General features: G+C 47.7%; 1 protein-coding gene across 1 annotated transcript; it reads left to right on the top strand.

Annotated features, from left to right (window-relative positions):
• The first annotated feature begins 9,785 nt into the window (after nt 1-9,785).
• LOC123040870 (proline-rich receptor-like protein kinase PERK1) lies at nt 9,786-11,013 on the top strand. The gene is made up of 2 exons (XM_044463604.1): nt 9,786-10,517; nt 10,605-11,013. Exons 1-2 carry the CDS (start codon nt 9,827-9,829, stop codon nt 10,610-10,612), a joined length of 699 nt encoding a protein of 232 aa, XP_044319539.1. The 5' UTR covers nt 9,786-9,826; the 3' UTR covers nt 10,613-11,013.
• Nucleotides 11,014-16,753: the final 5,740 nt, after the last annotated feature.

Below are 16,753 nucleotides of genomic sequence, written 5' to 3'. Positions count from 1 at the left end.
AAGCAATAATTTCTACCCCCAAGACTATCAAAGGATGGAGGCCCAAAGAGGTCCATGTGAAGGAGCTCCAAGGGTCTCTTCGAGTAGATGATAGTCGTGGGAGGGTGAGCCTTCTCATGAAGCTTCCCTTCGATACAAGCACTGCAAGCACGATCTTTGGCAAAACTAACATTTGTTAGTCCACGGACATGGTCCCCCTTGAGAAGACTTTGCAAAGATCTCATATTGACGTGGGCTAAACGGCGATGCCAAAGCCATCCCACATCAACTTTAGCCATTAGGCATGTCGCGGTCTTAGTGGGTCGCTCCGAAAAGTTAATCACATAGAGACCATTCTCGACATGCCCAACAAAGGCTACTTTAAGAGTCTTGCTCCACAAGAGGGCCACGGTATCAATATCAAAGAAGGTGGCAAAACCCATGAGTGCAAGTTGACGAACGGAAAGAAGATTGAATGCAAGGGACTCGACAAGCATGACTTTCTCGATCGTTAGATCATGAGAAATGACAACCTTGCCAAGACCCAATACCTTAGAAGACTAGGCATCACCCCACTCGATGTTGGTGGGCATAGATGGAATCTTGTGCACATCTACCACCAACTCGTTGCGTCCGGTCATATGATTTGTTGCTCCACTATCGAGCAACCATGATCCTCCACCGGAAGCAAACCCCTACATGAAATCAATTCTTGGTTTTAGGTACGCATTGAGTAATGGGTCCTTTTATGTTAGCAACAAGGGTCTTGGGAACCCAAATAGACCATTCAATATACTCATAAGGATAGCCAACAAATTTTGCATAAACATGTCCATCACTAGCACGGCATAACACATAAGAGGGGTTAAAGTCGCCGGCTTTGTTGGAAGGGGTGGCATTTCCCTTCTTGACATCACCACCCTTCACATTGTTCTTCTTCTCCTTAAGAGCACCCTCTTCCTCCTTCACAAATGTTTGCTTGAGAGGAGGAGGTCGTTTGTTCTTGTCATTCTTCTTCTTATTCTTGGACTTGGGGGTAAACCCAACTCCCTCCTTGGCCACAACTTCCTTTTGATTGCTCCAAAGGCCATTGAGGTTTTTCTCACCTTGAATGCATGTCATAAGACCTTTCTTCAATTGCTCTTTCAACAGGGAATTCTCCTCCACAAGATGCACATGCTCACAACACGGGTTAGTAGCTTTTGCGTTATCAATTAAGACCATAGGAGGAAAAATGGCTTTCTCCTTGGTTAACTTCACTTGGAATTGAGCATGAGACTCCTTGAGGCTAGCATGAGCACCCTTCAAGACCTTGTGAGCCTTGTCAAGTACATCAAACTCCTCTTTGAGTCTAGCAAGGTCAACCCCAAGTTTAGCCTTCTCGGAGTTTGCCACACGAGAGACAACAATGGCATGATCAAGATCTTTCTTTAATTTAGCATGGTCATCGTTGTGTGACTCCTCAAGAGTCAAACGATGCCCACGCTCTTCCTCAAGGGCATTAGAGAGATCCGATATCTCATCGGCATAGTCACGACTATGACCTTCCATCTTAGAGATGGTTTCTTCATGAGCCTCGATCATGTCATTGGCTTCACCAAGTTGTTCCAAGAGAGCAACAAAGTGCTTCTTGGATTTGCCCTTGAGTTTACTCATAAAAGACTCAAATTCATTCGACTCTTCATTAGACCCCTCATTTTCATCAATGCAATCCGTTAACAAAGGATTAGTAATGATGGTGGTTTTGATGTTGGGGGTTACCTTGTTGGTGGCTTTAGCCACGAGGCACTTGGCGGTGATGTTTTCGTTGGGTGAGTCAAAGAGAGACACCCGGGGAGTAGTAGCAATGGCAACGGAGGCCATGACCATCGCTTCTCCATCTTCATCATCATCGTCATCCTCATGGTATTCTTCTTGTACCACTAACCCTCGAGTAGGAGTCTTCTTGGTGAAGTTGTTCTTGTTGGGGAAGGACTTGGCTTTGTCTTTTCGAATGAGCTTGCCACCATTGTCTTCCCGCTTCTCGTAAGGACAATCCACAACAAAGTGACTCACATTGCCACAGTTGTAGCAAGTTCTCACTCGTTTCTTGCCCTTGAACCCACTTGAATTGTTCTTGTTGAAGTTGGGCCTTGTGTTCTTCTTGCTCCAAAATTGCCTTGAAGCAAGAGCCATGTGCTCATGATAATCATATTTTGTATCCTCGGGGTTGCTCTCATCATCTTCTTCTTCTTCCTCTTCTTCCACGATGACCTTGGCCTTCAAAGCAAGATTGGTCTTCTTTGTTCTTTGAGAACGGAGCACCGCGTTGTCGGCGGTTTTGTCCAAGATGCTCATAGCAACGAACTCATCCAACACTTCACTTGAGGTCATGGAGTGGAAGTCCGGTCTTTGACGGATGACGGAGGATATGGCCTTGTTGTAGGGCATCATGGCCTTGACAAACTTGCGTTTGATCCAATTGTCATCCGTGTCCTTTCTCCCATGATCTCGGAGTGAGACCGCGAGTTTGGTAACTCTCCGAAAGAGTTCACGAGGTTCTTCATCTTCCTTCATTGCAAATTCATCGGCTTCATCTTGCACCACTTCATAGTTGGAGCGTTGAATGCTTGCACTTCCTCGATAGAGAGACATAACGCACTGCCACGCGTCTTTGTCCATGGCGTAGGGTCGAAGATAAGGAAGATCTTTGGGAGGAATAGCATCTTGGATGATGAAGAGAGTATTCTCATTGAATTGATGATCCACGGCTTCTCTAGGGGAGAAGTTGCTTGTGTCATGTGGGTAGAAACCTTCTTCAATGATTCTCCAAAGCTTAGTGTTCACATGATTTAAATGACGCTTAAAGCATACACCCAAGAACTCATTTTCACAATCTTAGGAGGAGGACCGGCATGATTTAAATGAGTAGAGGGAATCGGTCCTCTATAAGTTGGAGGTTCCACATGGGCAAAAAGGCCGGTGCCATTTCTACCACTAATAGAAGGACCCTTTTCACTATTAGCTTCCCCCTTGTTGGAGGAAGCATCCATCACCTTGTTAGTGGGATCACCCACTTTCATCGGCGAGGTAGACAGTTTAAGACCTCCTAGATATTTAGTAAACATGCTTTCAACCTCGGTCTTCATGGAGGTTTTCAATGTGTCCAAAGCCGCATTGAATTCCTCATGAGAGACCGTGGTTCCCCCATCGCCCGTAGACAAGATAGGATTCACACCGGAGTGCTCCTCCACACCGTCTGTGGTGTCAACCATACTCTTCGGATGACAAAGTCCTTAATAAAGAGACGAGGCTCTGATACCAATTGAAAGGATCGATATAGTTGACTAGAGGGGGGTGAATAGGCAACTAACAATTTTTAATCTTTTCTTTACCAATTTAAACTTTGCATCAAAGTAGGTTGTCTAGATATGCAACTATGTGAGCAACCTATATGATGCAATAACAACTAGCACATAAGCAAGCACGGTAAACACCACAAATAAGCTTGCACGAGTAAAGGCACGAGATAACCAAGAGTGGAGCCGGTGGAGACGAGGATGTGTTACCGAAGTTCCTTCCTTTTGAGGGGAAGTACGTCTCCGTTAGAGCGGTGTGGAGGCACAATGCTCCCCAAGAAGCCACTAGGGCCACCGCAATCTCCTCATGCGCTCACACAATGCGAGATGTCGTGATTCCACTATTGGTGCCCTTGAAGGCAGTGACCAAACCTTTACAAACAAGGTTGGGGCAATCTCCACAACTTAATTGGAGGCTCCCAATGACACCACGAAGCTTCACCACAATGGACTTTGGCTCCGAGGTGACCTCAACCGTCTAGGGTGCTCAAACACCCAAGAGTAACAAGATCCGCTAGGGATTAGTGGGGGGAATCGAATATCTCTTGGTGGAAGTGTAGATCGGGGCCTTGTCACCCAATCCCGAGCAAATCAACAAGTTTGATTGGCTAGGGAGAGAGATCGGCCGAAAATGGAGCTTGGAGCAACAATGGAGTTTAGGGTTGGAAGAGGCGAGTCTTCTTGGAGAAGAAGACCCCCTTATATAGTGGGGAGGGACAATTCCAACCGTTACCCACCACTCAGCCGTGACCCACGGAACTACCGCACCACAGGCGCGGTACTACCGCACGGGCCTGCGGTACTACAACGGCGGACCGCGGTACTACCGTGGGCGCGGCAGAGCCCAGACCTGAAGAAAGGAGCACGGACAGGGCACAGTAGATCCACAGGTGCGGTACTACCGCGGCCCCATGCGGTACTACTGCAGGACAGCCGCAGGCTAGGCCCGGTAGGCACAGATGTAAAAAAATTACATCCGTGACTACCTCCGCTGAGAAATTGTCGAGCGAAAATCCGACATGGAACTACCGCGACCAAGGGCACGGTACTACCGTGATGGGTGCGGATGTAAAAAATTACATCCGCCCCTACTTCCGCTCCTGCTTCTGTACCTGGCCTGGCACCACAGTACTACCGTGCCGCAACACGGTACTACCGCGTAGAGCGCGGATGTAAAAAATTACATCCGCGCCTACTACCGCTTAAGCAGCGGCGCCAGTCCAGAGCTCACGGTACTACCGCTCTGAGGAGCGGTACTACCGTGGGTGCCCATGGTACTACCGTGCCAGAGCCCGGTACTACCGCTGGCTCCTGCGATAGTACCTCTCTGAAGAGCAGTACTACCGCTAGCCTGAGAAGAGCAACATGGAGACCTTCATTTCACAGAGACAAGGTGAGACGGAGGAACACTCCAAAGAGCTCGAGGAAAGGTGGTGCAAAGGGAACGTGTACGTGAGATTCCACCCAAACCTTTCCAAAGCGAACCCCCTCTTGATAGTACGGCTTTCCTATGACTCAACTCCACCGAACTGAACCATAGAGAAACGGCGTCTTCAATAATCTTCGAGGGGCATCAAATCGTCTTGTGTTTTGTCGTGATATATCTGTAAAGCTCAATACACACGATTAGTCCGCAAAGGCATTGTCATCAATCACCAAAACTACTGAGGGACAAGAATGCCCTTACAACGGTGCATACTCAGGAAGAACACTTATACCTTGAAATTTTAGTTAGGGATAATCTTATAAAGCTACCATCGAACTAAGCAAAATAAGATGTATAAAAGATAAACATCCACTACAAAAAAAAGACACAACCGTGACATTTTGGGAGAACGACTTTTTTTCTGTCATACATATGACACTTCCATGACGATAATTGTGACAGAACCCGGTATCATCATAGATGTGGTGGGCTCCTACTTCTATGACAAAAAATCATGACAGAAAATGGGCTTTTTGTCCTGGGCAGGCCGGAGACGCAGCTGCATGACATTCTTTGGGCCGTCCATGACGGAAAAAACCGTGGTAGAAGCAAGGGGTAGGAAAATTTCGTGGAGTTGCCGGTTACGGTGGGAAATCGGGGGCCGAGCGATGCGCGTTTCTCTCATACACATACGCGCGTGTGTGAGGCGTTGGCTCTAACTAAACTCGAGCGAGGCATAGGGCTCTAACTGAACCCGAGCGATTGCACTGCAGGCTACGCGTTACTGAACCCGAGCGATCGATCGATGGCTGTTAACTGAACCCGATGGAGCGATACCTTCGCTACTGCTGCTAACCGAAGCTGATCAATTGGATGAACAGTGAGTGTTGCCGGGGGGGTGGATGAACAGTGAGCGGTGGCGTTGCCTCTTCATGAACAGGACCCCGTGGTGTGGAGGGCTGGATGAATAGTAGATGGTGGAGGGGTGGCCGTGGAGGGGTGATTGAACAGGACCCCGTGGTGTGGAGGGCTGGATGAACAGTAGACGGTGGAGGGCTGGATGAATAGTAGACGGTGGAGGGGTGGTTGAACAGTATCTGGTGGAGTAGCGCGCGGTGGAGGCTGGATGAACAGGAGCCCGTGGAGGCTGGAGGAGGTCGACGGTAGCCCGTGGAGGCTGGAGGAGGTCGACAGTGGAGATGAACAGTATCCCGTGGAGTCCCATTTTGCGGTACGCCACACCCCTCCCGATGAACAGGACCCCGTTTCGACCGTAGCGCTCCAACACAAGTCCGTTTCGTCCGTTTTGCGGTACGCCACACCCCTCCCGATCAACAGGGCCCCCGTTTCGATTGTAGGAGGTTTGTTTCGTCCGTTTTACGGTACGCCACACCCCTCTCGATCAACAGGACCCCCGTTTCGACCGTAGGAGGTCCGTTTCCTCCGTTTTGCGGTACGCAACACCCCTCCCGATCAACAGGACCCCATTTCAAACGTGGCCGGTCGAACACAAGGCCATTTCCTCCGTTCTGCGGTACGCCAGGCCTCGTTTCCATCGCCTGTTCCGTCGAAGCCGGTTGGCTCCCACGCGTTTCGTTGCCTCCCGATAAACACGACGCATTCCATTGCCTCCCGATGAACATGATGCATTCCGTTGCCTCCCGATGAACACGACGCATTCCGTTGCCTCCCCATGAACACGACGCCTTCCATTGCCTCCCCATGAACACAACGCATTCCGTTGCCTCCCCATGAACACGAGCCCTCGCTGTACGTATGCGCGACTAAGCGTTCGAGACCCCGCCCGTATGTACACATATGTGGTCGTATTTTCTTTCTTGCACCCTGGCCGATGTACGTACGTGTACATGCTACGTGCGCGCCTCTACTACGACACATGCACGCCTCTACTACGACACGTGCGTGCCTCTACATCGACCAGTATGTACGTACATGTTCGCGACCAGGATGACAACGCTACGTACGCTTCGACCAGGTGGGTCCCGACTGTCAGGCACTTCCTTGCCTGCGAAGATGTAGCTGGTGGGTCCCAGCTGTCAGGGGGGCGAATCGTTTTTTTTGCTCGGACGCACTTCCTTGCGTGCGAAGGTGTAGCTGCTGGGTCCCAGCAGTCAGGGGGGCGAATCGTTTTTTTGCCCGGACGCACTTCCTTGCGTGCGAAGGTGTAGCTGCTGGGTCCCAGCAGTCAGGGGGGTGAATCGTTTTTTTTGCCCGGACGCACTTCCTTGCGTGCGAAGGTGTAGCTGGTGGGTCCCAGCAGTCGGGGGGTGAATCTTTTTTTTGACGCACTTCCTTGCGTGCAAAGATGTAGCTGGTGGATCCCAGCAGTCAGGGGGCGAATCGGTTTTTTTCCCGAACGCACTTCCTTGCATGCGAAGATGTAGCTCATGGGTCCCAGCAGTCAAGGGGCGAATCATTTTTTCGCGAAATACGGTGGCCCGTCCAGTGGGTCCCCGCTGTCAGGTGGAGGAATAATTATTTTGCGCGTAATAAGGAGGCACTTCCTTGCGGCTGCCGTGGACCCAGTTGTCAACCTCTCCACGTACAGTCCATGTCCGATGGAAGTTGTTCCTTGACCACGTTGACCATGCCGCGCCGAGAGCACCACGGCGGTGGACGACGGCGAGGCCTAGGAAGGGGACGACGCGGAGCCAGGGAAGATGCGGCAGTGGATGCACACGTGGAGAGGAGTACGAGGGTTCACTGGTTCGGCTGCGCTGCCGTCGCCGTAGAATAACAGGGGGTGTGGGTGAGTGGAGGGATGGCCTGGCCAGCGGTGGGAGTAGTAGGGGGCGGTGAGGCCTCCGCGGCAGCACAGCCGGCCACGGGAGGCAGGAGCAGGCGGCACGACCGGCGCTGCTTTGGGCGGCTGGAGCAAGAAGACCAGAGGTTGAAGAAGCACCACGAGCGTTGGATGGACATCGTATGGTCACTGCAGCTAGAATCGTTTATATTGACTAAGTTGACAAAGCCCTTGGTACGTCAACTTAGTAGGCCCACAGGTCAGCTTCCGAAACGGTGCGCCCCAGATGTCAGGGGGAGGAATCATTTTTTGGGCGGGTGAAGCTAGAATATCCGAGATTGAAGAAGAAGCACGGCATCCGTTGGATGGACATCCAACGGCCACTGCTGCTAGAACCGTGTATTGACTATCAGTTGACAAAGCCTTGCATACGCGTCAACTCTATTTTTTTTAGGGGACGCGTCTACTTAGTAAGGCCAGAAGTGTGTGGCAGAGAACTCATAGCCCATTTGAGATTTGTAAGAATGTGTAGCCCATTTTTGAATTCTAATGGAATTTACTACAGCCCATTTATAGTGTGTTAAAAGTACAACCCATTTCAACCAACCGTTCAAAACATAATTCAATAAAATTTCCCACATTTTGATGGGATCCGAATATTTTTATCCTGAAATTTCTAGTCAGATTAAATACAATTTCAATATAAATTTATATTACGTAAAAATCCAACGAAACATTGCGCTCGCAACAATTAATGAAATTAAAATTTTCAATATTCCGAAAATAATATTTTATAAAGTAGTCACTGTTTGGTGCATTTTTTATAGTTACTACCCAGTTTTTATAATTACATCCCATTTATTATTTCTTAAAGCCCATTTTCTTGTTAAGTCTAATGCATCCCTCTTAGGAAAGATTTGCAGCCCAGCGGGGCGGAGAATAACAACTTGGCCTTGCCTGGGTATTCCTCAAAAAAAAAGTATAGCTAGGCTAGCCATTTTCAGTTTGAAAAAAATTAATATCTGGGCTGGATATCTGGCCTGGGCTAGACGGGCCACAACCCGCCTAGTCAATACCTGCAGTGATGTTTTCGTTGTTGTTCAGAGGAGAAAAATTAATATCTGGGGTAAACATCGAAAAACTCTACAGTGATCACACATCAAAAACACAAATACTGCTCGAGCTACTTGGTCCCAGCTGTCGGCCGCTTCTTGTGCAATTCTCTCGTTTATTGACTACTCCCTCCTTTCCGGTTTATAATGCTCAATTCAAAAATCTCACCAATCAAGGTAGATGGCGAGTGGTGGAATACTTTTTGTAGTTTTGCAAAAGCACCTAATTAATGCTCTTGTTATCCTCAAAAAATTATGGTTATCAATGCATTAATTGCAATGCATGCATAAAGTATATGCATTGGTCAATTTTCTCTTAATACTTGCATGCAATGATTTAATGCACCTTGGAATTTGAACATGTGATGGAAAACAACCAAATTGAGCCTTATAAAATGGAAAAACTAAAATTTTGTGATAATCCCTATAAACCGGAAAGGAGGGAGTACATAGGTTGACAATGGTGTGGGACCGTGATGTCAGGAAACCAGGAGGAAGCAAAATAAATTAGGACAAATGTTTCCTACAAGCAGTGGTAGTTACCACCACTTGTGTTTTGTATGTTGTATATAGTATCTGTCAAAATCGAGAGTATGTACGTGTAGTATGTAGTATATAACAATGATTAGGTAGTATATATACTAATTTTTAGGTAGTATATACCATGTTTTGAGTATGCTCTTTTTTATGTATAAATATGTATGTATTTCATAAATATATCAAAAACTATGGGCCCATATGCAATTTTTTCACGTAACTTGCTTTGAAATATCTTAGATATAGTATACGAATATATTTAAAATGATAAAGTAGTATATATACTACCATATGGTAGTATATGAGACATATGGAGTAACTACCACCGGATGGTAGGATGGATTTTCCCTGTTGACAATGGTGTGGGACCATGATGTCAGGAAACCAGGAGGAAGCAAAATAAATTATAGTTATATATATAGGGTGGGTCTATTATGATAACACCTTTAAGACCTTATTCTGCACACCAAAACGCCTTATTCTGATAACAGCGACCCCGCGGCAGCCAACAGGAACCGACGCGTAGATAAAAAACGAGTACGACCGAACTGAACGCTACACTCCTCCATCCGTCCCCCCTCGTGCCCACCCACCCACCCACCTCCTCCCACCTTCTTCGCCCCCAAAAATCTGCCGCAACACCGGCGTGCCGCCCTCCTTCCTCCCTGCGATGCCGGATCCCCACCCCTCCAAGCGCCGCCACAGCCCCCGCCCCACCACGCGTCGCCGGATCCACGCCCCGCCACGCACTGCTGGATTCCCGCCCCGTCACCTATCACCACGCCCCGGCTCCCCTGCGGCACCTTCCCGTCCCGCCCGAGCCCTCCGGCTACCTCCCTCGCCGCCATCGCCCCTGGCTATCTCCCCTCCAGCAACCTCCCTCGCCCTCGCCCCACCACCTCCCCCATCGTTGCCTCCATGGGCTCCAGTGACCACCAAATCGAGGTCGTCGCGGCCTCCACATCCCCCGGCGGCGGCGCTCCCCCTCACCTCCACCCAACCACCCGGCCCCAGGACCGATCCGACAAGCCATCGCGAGCGCGCGGCGGGCTACTCCAGCCATCTTGGACGTCAGCGCCGACGAACCAGCCTCGTCTCTCTCTGCCGGACCCGCCCAATTTCGACCAACAAACCTTCTTCATCTATCATGGATCCGTCGACCGTGACCTCCCCCGACGATCGCAGCTGGGCCATCGCAGTCACTGCCTACTGCCTCCCGTCAATGCGATGGCTACCACGGGATGACCGGCGCTCTGCCAATCACTCCACCGTCGCCTCTTCTCCAGTGGACGCGGCTCCGGCGAGAGGCCGCCGACAAGAACCTCTGGTCACCCCACCGGTCGTGGCTGCAGCATACATGGGTAGTCGCCCTCTCCCCCTGCATCTTCTCCCTGCTTCTGCTTCTCCCACTCATGTCATCTGACAAGAAACCACACTGTTGCGTGCAGACTGCTGACAGAAACTACATGGAGGGAGGCTCGCAGATCGTTGGTGCAGTGCACTCTGGTCCTGGTGCAGATCGTTGTTTTGGAGTTTTTATTATAAAGTGTAGAATGTAGTCCACTGTTGTTTCTCTTGAGGTTCAATTTACTTCTTCTTGCAGGAAGAAAACTGGTGATGTGCGGCTTGATGCAGCGTTGCGTTTTTTTCTGTTTATCGTGTAGTTTGGATAGCGAGCCTCCCTCCGTGCAGTCCGTTGGCACGTCCATGCAGTACAGCGCGTGTGTGTATGCAGCACACTACGCGTGGGTTGCCGGTGGCTGTTGTGAAGTTGATTGTTTTTCCATTTTCAGAAAAATTGCATGATGCTATCTGGTCGTTAGTTTTATATTTAGTCATGCAGTGCACTGTAAAAAGTGGTGCAGTACTCGTAAAATCGTTGTTAGTTTTATACTTAGTCATGCTGTGCACTAGGAAAAAGTGGTGCAGTACTCATCAAATTATTTTGTTTTTGCTCACCGACGACAATGGTGCAGCACTTTAGATGTGGCTTTTAAGCTCACTTTGTTGTCTCATGCAGTTAGTTATAATACTCCTCCGTGGTTTGCTTGTAAAAAGGAAAAAAATATATCTCAAAGAAGCTCGCTTTTCATTATATGTAGTTCACTCGTTCAGTCCCTGCGGTCCACTCGCTCTGTCTACGCACGTAAAAAAATTGAGTTTGGAAAAAACTCAAGCGGTTCATTTCCGATAGTGTTGCAGCCCGTTTACGGTAGTCTTGAGGTTCACTTTTCATAGTATTGCGGCTCACCAACACTCAGCATGAAGTGCACTTCACCTTGTTTGGAAAAAAATACGTTCCACAAAAAAGGAACCATGCAGTGCACTTGTCGGTTTGATGAAGTACGGTTTTTCGTCCGATGCAGTGCGGTGTTCAGTCGGATGAAGTATGCACGTCGATTTGGGTGTCGCGAAAAACAGAGTGTCCGCATTTCGGTAAATTCGAAATTCCTCTTGAACCTTAAAGAACTAGAGAGAGTGTTCTACATGAAAAAGTTGCGTCTCGTCGATATCTTTCCAACGGGGTATAATTCAAATCATTTTGACCAGCGGTTTGCAAAAATTTCACGAAAAACGGCCGCTGTCACTCATCATCCGCCGCACGATTTTCAAAATTAACTTAAAACCGTAAGGAATTTTAAAAATATTTCAACATATGAAAGTTGCGCCTCGTTCGTAGCTTTCCAACAGCATATCACACGCCTCGTTTCGACAAGCGGTTCAAAAACTGGAGCGAAAACAGTACCGAAAATTTGAAAAATTTGAAAAACAGAATTCCGCGATTTAGTAAATTTGAAACTGCTCTTAAACCGTAAGGAATTAGAGAAAGATTTATATATGAAAAAGATGCGCCTCGACGATATCTATCCAACAGCGTATCATTTGCGTCATTCCGACAAGCAGTTTAGGAAAAAAACGCGAAAAAACACTCGCTGCCACTCGTCATCCGCCGCACTATTTTCAAAACTGCTCTTAAACCGTGTGGAATCTCGAAAAGTGTTCAACATGTCGAAGTTGCGCCTAATCCATAGCTTTTCAATGGTATATTACACGCCTCATTCCGATAAACGGTTAAAAAATTAGAGCGAAAACAGTACCGAAAAAACACCGCGTGCAGTTTTTTTCGACACAAAGTTCACTAGTCTCTATTGCAGTGCTCGTCGTCAAAATGATGCAGTGCGCTTCTGTTGAGCGTGCAGTGCCGAAGTGGTGTGCAGAATAGTTATTCTGCTAATATTAGCAGAATAGACCGTCTGTATATATATATATATATATATATATATATATATATATATATATATATATATATATATAATAAGAAGGCACTTGCGTACGTGAGGCTATGGACCTGGTGGGTCCCCATTGTCATCCTATCCAAGTAAAGTCATCTCCTCGCCCGCGCGCGCTTTCCGCCCGAAACAGTCAGCGCCGGCCGCCCCCTTCCGGGTGCAGGCGATTGCTCCGCCTTCAAACGACACAAGTGTCGTCCGTCCGTCCATCTGCCGCACACATTAATGATATGCGGTTGCCGAGGCAGCTACTCCGGCACTACACGTCCGTCCCTCCGCCTGCCCACCATTGCTATATAAACTGCTGCACCGGCCATAGCCGCAGTCATCCGCATCCATTCCCTTTCTCCTGTCCACACCACTACTGCCCACCATGGCTTCCTCACGCTCCAGCGCTCTTCGGGACGGGCGGACGACGGACCACAAGGAGATGGCAGCCATTGTTGCCGACCGGCTGGCCGGCAGGCAGCCAGAGGACGACGACGTCCCAATGGAGAACATGGTAGTCGACGATCCGGCGCCAACCCCCTCCTCCGCGCCATCCTCGCCGGTGCATTGCACCATGACCATCAGCGAGGCCTGTGCCCAATATATGGACAGGGTGAGGCAGATGCGTGAGGAGCAGTTCCGGGAGGCACAGGCCGATGCCGCCTACAACCACCATCTCCTCCAGGAGCACCTGCAGGTGGAGGAGCAGATCGCCGTGGAGCGGGCGGAACAGGAGGCGCTGCTCGAATCGTACCGCTCCGCCCGCAAGGGCCGCCTCGAGCACTGGCGGTACCGCATGCGGGTGGCGGAGGCTGCGGCCGCCTACAAAGAGGCTAGCAAAGAGGGCGATGAAGCGGGCGAGGCGCTGTTTGGCGAGACCGAGGACGAGGCAGATGATAATGCCGGCTCCGACGAGTCCCCGCTCCGCTGGCGTCGACGACGCCCTGCTCCGCCGAGGCCCCACGGCGCCAACAACGAGGCAGAGGACACCGCCGGCTCCGCCGAGGCCCTGCCCCGCCAACAATGAGGCAGAGGACATCGCCGGCTCCGCTGAGGCCCCGCCCCGCCAACAACGAGGAAGAGTAGAACACGGTAGGTCGCCGCCGCTCGGGTCCAAGTAAGGCCACCGCTGCTACCCTCCGGTTGAAGCCAAGCTAGGCGGGTTGACCATTGACGGCCGGTTAGCTTCTTGGTGGCGACGTGGAGTTGGATAGCTACGCTGGAGAAGAACGCTGCTTCTACTTAACTACTGGTGCAGTTGGCTGACTGACACGTGGGCCCAACTGGCCACATGTCAGTTACGCAACTGTACCTGCAGTTAAGTCACTAAAGTTTCTGTTCGGCTCAGCGAGACACAGGTGGGTAGCTTTGGTTAATTAATTATACCTCTAGCGCACCCCTTTTTAGTTTTTTTTAGAAAAGGAAGATGACCCCCGGCCTCTGCATCTGGGAGATGCATGCGGCCACAAACACCCCTTTTTAGTTGAAGAATGTATGAAATGTAATTAAATCCGGCATGTTTATATGAAATCCGACCGTGTATGAATGAATTTATTTCGATTAGTTCGAATTCATGTATCACTGGCATTGAATGAACATGCAAAACAATACGTACTAGCATTATTCCCAGGGTGATCACCTCGTTTGCAATAGTTTCATATGTACTCCCTCCAGTCCTTTCTATACAAGTTTTGTCTGCAGTCAAAGTATCTCTACTTTGACCAATCTTATACAAAAAAGTATGCACTTTCACAATGTGCGAAGTAAAAAGGAACAGAAGGAGTACAAAGAGTTTGAGCAGCTTTTTAGCGTTTCTGTATATTGCAATCAAACACACAGGGCTGGCAATTCATAGAGAACATTCAAAACAATCGATGATTATGCATCTCAGCGACTCACATGTTAGAGGAAATATTTACTTCACAACTAAAGAATAAAAAAATTGATCAACGCTGCTGACAACAAGGGCGTCCCATTCGAAAATATCAAACGCATGTCTTAAAATCAATGAGAAAAATTTGACAAGGCTGTCCCATTCCAAAATATCAAATGCCTACGATTGTGGAACGGGCAGGGTTTGCCATCAGTTCGGACATTGACATGGCACCTCGTGCTGAATAAACCAACTGTTCTTTTTGTGCAGTTCCACCAAAATCAACCAAATTCACGCATAGCTTGTATGATTTCGCCCTTATATGTTGCAACACCTTGAACTTATCGACACCTCCTTTCTTGTGGTGGAAATGAATGATTCGATGTATTCAGTTCCCATTGAAATCAAGCTGATCACCCCTGTTTGCACAAATACAAAAAGTGATTAGTATAAAGCAAAATGTACTATGAATTGACAGTTTAAACAGGCACCTACATGGTCCATGTAGAGCACACTTTTAGAAAAATGGAACTCACCAGAAAGAATCCTAGAAAAACATTGTACTCGCGCATCACAGCAAAAAATGGAGATTTGTCAGTCCTTCTGAGCTGAAGTTAGTTTGGTCTTGTGGAGAGTAATGTAACCATATTTCAACTGCTCCTTCTGATGAGAATCCTAGGACAACATTGTACTCGCGTATCACAACAAAAAATGGAGATTTGTCAGTCCTTTTGAGCTGAAGTTAGTTTGGTCTTGTGGGGAGTAATGTAACAATCCTTCAACTGCTCCTTCTGATGAGAAGATAGACAGGGCTTCTTCATCCTGGCATAATCGGAACTAGTCACTTCATGTACTCCATATTCTTCTTCAGAGGAAGATGATCCTATTGTGCAAAGACAAGAGGACAACTAAATGCTAGCATCCCTATTTGCTCAAAAAAAAGGAAAGGAAATATTTAAAACAGCACAGATGAAGCACTTCTCAAGGACAATACCACTTTTTCATGACAGTATCTAAACAGTAGCACAACACCAATAGAGATGACAAAGCTCAATCATATGGATGAATTAGTGGGCGAGTACCAACCTTTGTCAAGAGGCTTATTGTGTAGAGCATACTGATCAAGCACTTCTCCGGAACCATCTGTTGCTATCTACTATGGTGGCCATGCTTACTATATACTCCTCGATTAGTTTAATGTTTCCAGCATCTTTTTGTGCAGTTCCACTAAAATATATGGTATCTTCAAATAAGATCCCTGTTTGCACAAGTAGAGATAATTATGTATTACATTAAGAGTGTCATCAAATCAGTGGCAAAACAATTGCTCGTTCCAGCCATAGCAATAAATTAAGATGCAAAACTATATCATTACTTGTGTCATCACAGTTCCAGTGCTTCATTACAGCACCGAGAGTTGATTTTTGTTTTTCCGCTTGTTCTTCCCCTTCATCACTTGGTTCAATAACAGACAAGCTTCGCCTTCAATGTAAGATTTGGCATGTCAATTAGGGAGCACAAGTATAGCACTAAACAATGACATTAATTTTGTGATGAAAGTGGCAAAATACAGGCCAGCAATTGTGAAATATCCTTATCTTACCTCAATGGGATATTACGGTGCACATACAGATTGGAAGTCTTGTCTCCATTTTTGCAGTTCACTAAAATCAAGCAAAATTATCGTACAAGTAGCACAACATATGAAAGCACACTGCAGAATCATGTGAAAGAAGGCTAGTACTGACCTCTCATGATGCGGAATTCAAACAACTCACAAGAAGAAGATCTAAACCAAATTCGCCTTAACGGATAGGAAGTAAGACCTCCTCTTGTGCAGTTCCACTAAGATCAAGCAATCAAGCAACGTTGTCGGTGTGACATTTTGGTTGAACTGCACAAAACACTCTTAAAACAAAAGTGTTTTGTGCAGTGCAACAAAAGGTCACAATGGCAACGAAGTGAAGTAGATAACCCTGTTTACACAGAGGTGCAAAGGAAACAATTAGTGGTCAATAACGATGGATGACACAGAAGCCAACAAAAAGAAGCATCTACCTTATCTAAATGGGAAAGAAAGCAAGACAGTAGCATTTCTCAAATGGTGGCATTGATTAATATTAACATAGATATTATATTAACAATAAAATTCGTTAAACATGTAATTTGCTTTTAACTGTGGCATTGCATCAATTTTCCAGCGGAATTATTAGAGGGTGTTTGTTTACAAGGACATTTTGGTGTTGGGACTAAAAAAACTCCGTGTCAGTCACATCTAAACCAAACAGGAGGGACTTTTCGGGACTAAAAGTGGGCATTTGGGACTAAAGAAAGAAGACCCCGAGGGAGTCTTTTTGGGACATTTTCCAACAGTTGCCCCTGCCACGCATCGCACCTTGTTTCTATTAGTTCATTACTAGGGGTAACATGGTCTTTTATCATGTCA

Source organism: Triticum aestivum, chromosome 2B (genome assembly GCF_018294505.1).
Source record: "Triticum aestivum cultivar Chinese Spring chromosome 2B, IWGSC CS RefSeq v2.1, whole genome shotgun sequence".
Lineage (NCBI taxonomy): Eukaryota > Viridiplantae > Streptophyta > Magnoliopsida > Poales > Poaceae > Triticum > Triticum aestivum.
Note: the sequence above shows the minus strand (reverse complement) of the source record. Positions and strands in the feature narration are given on the sequence as shown.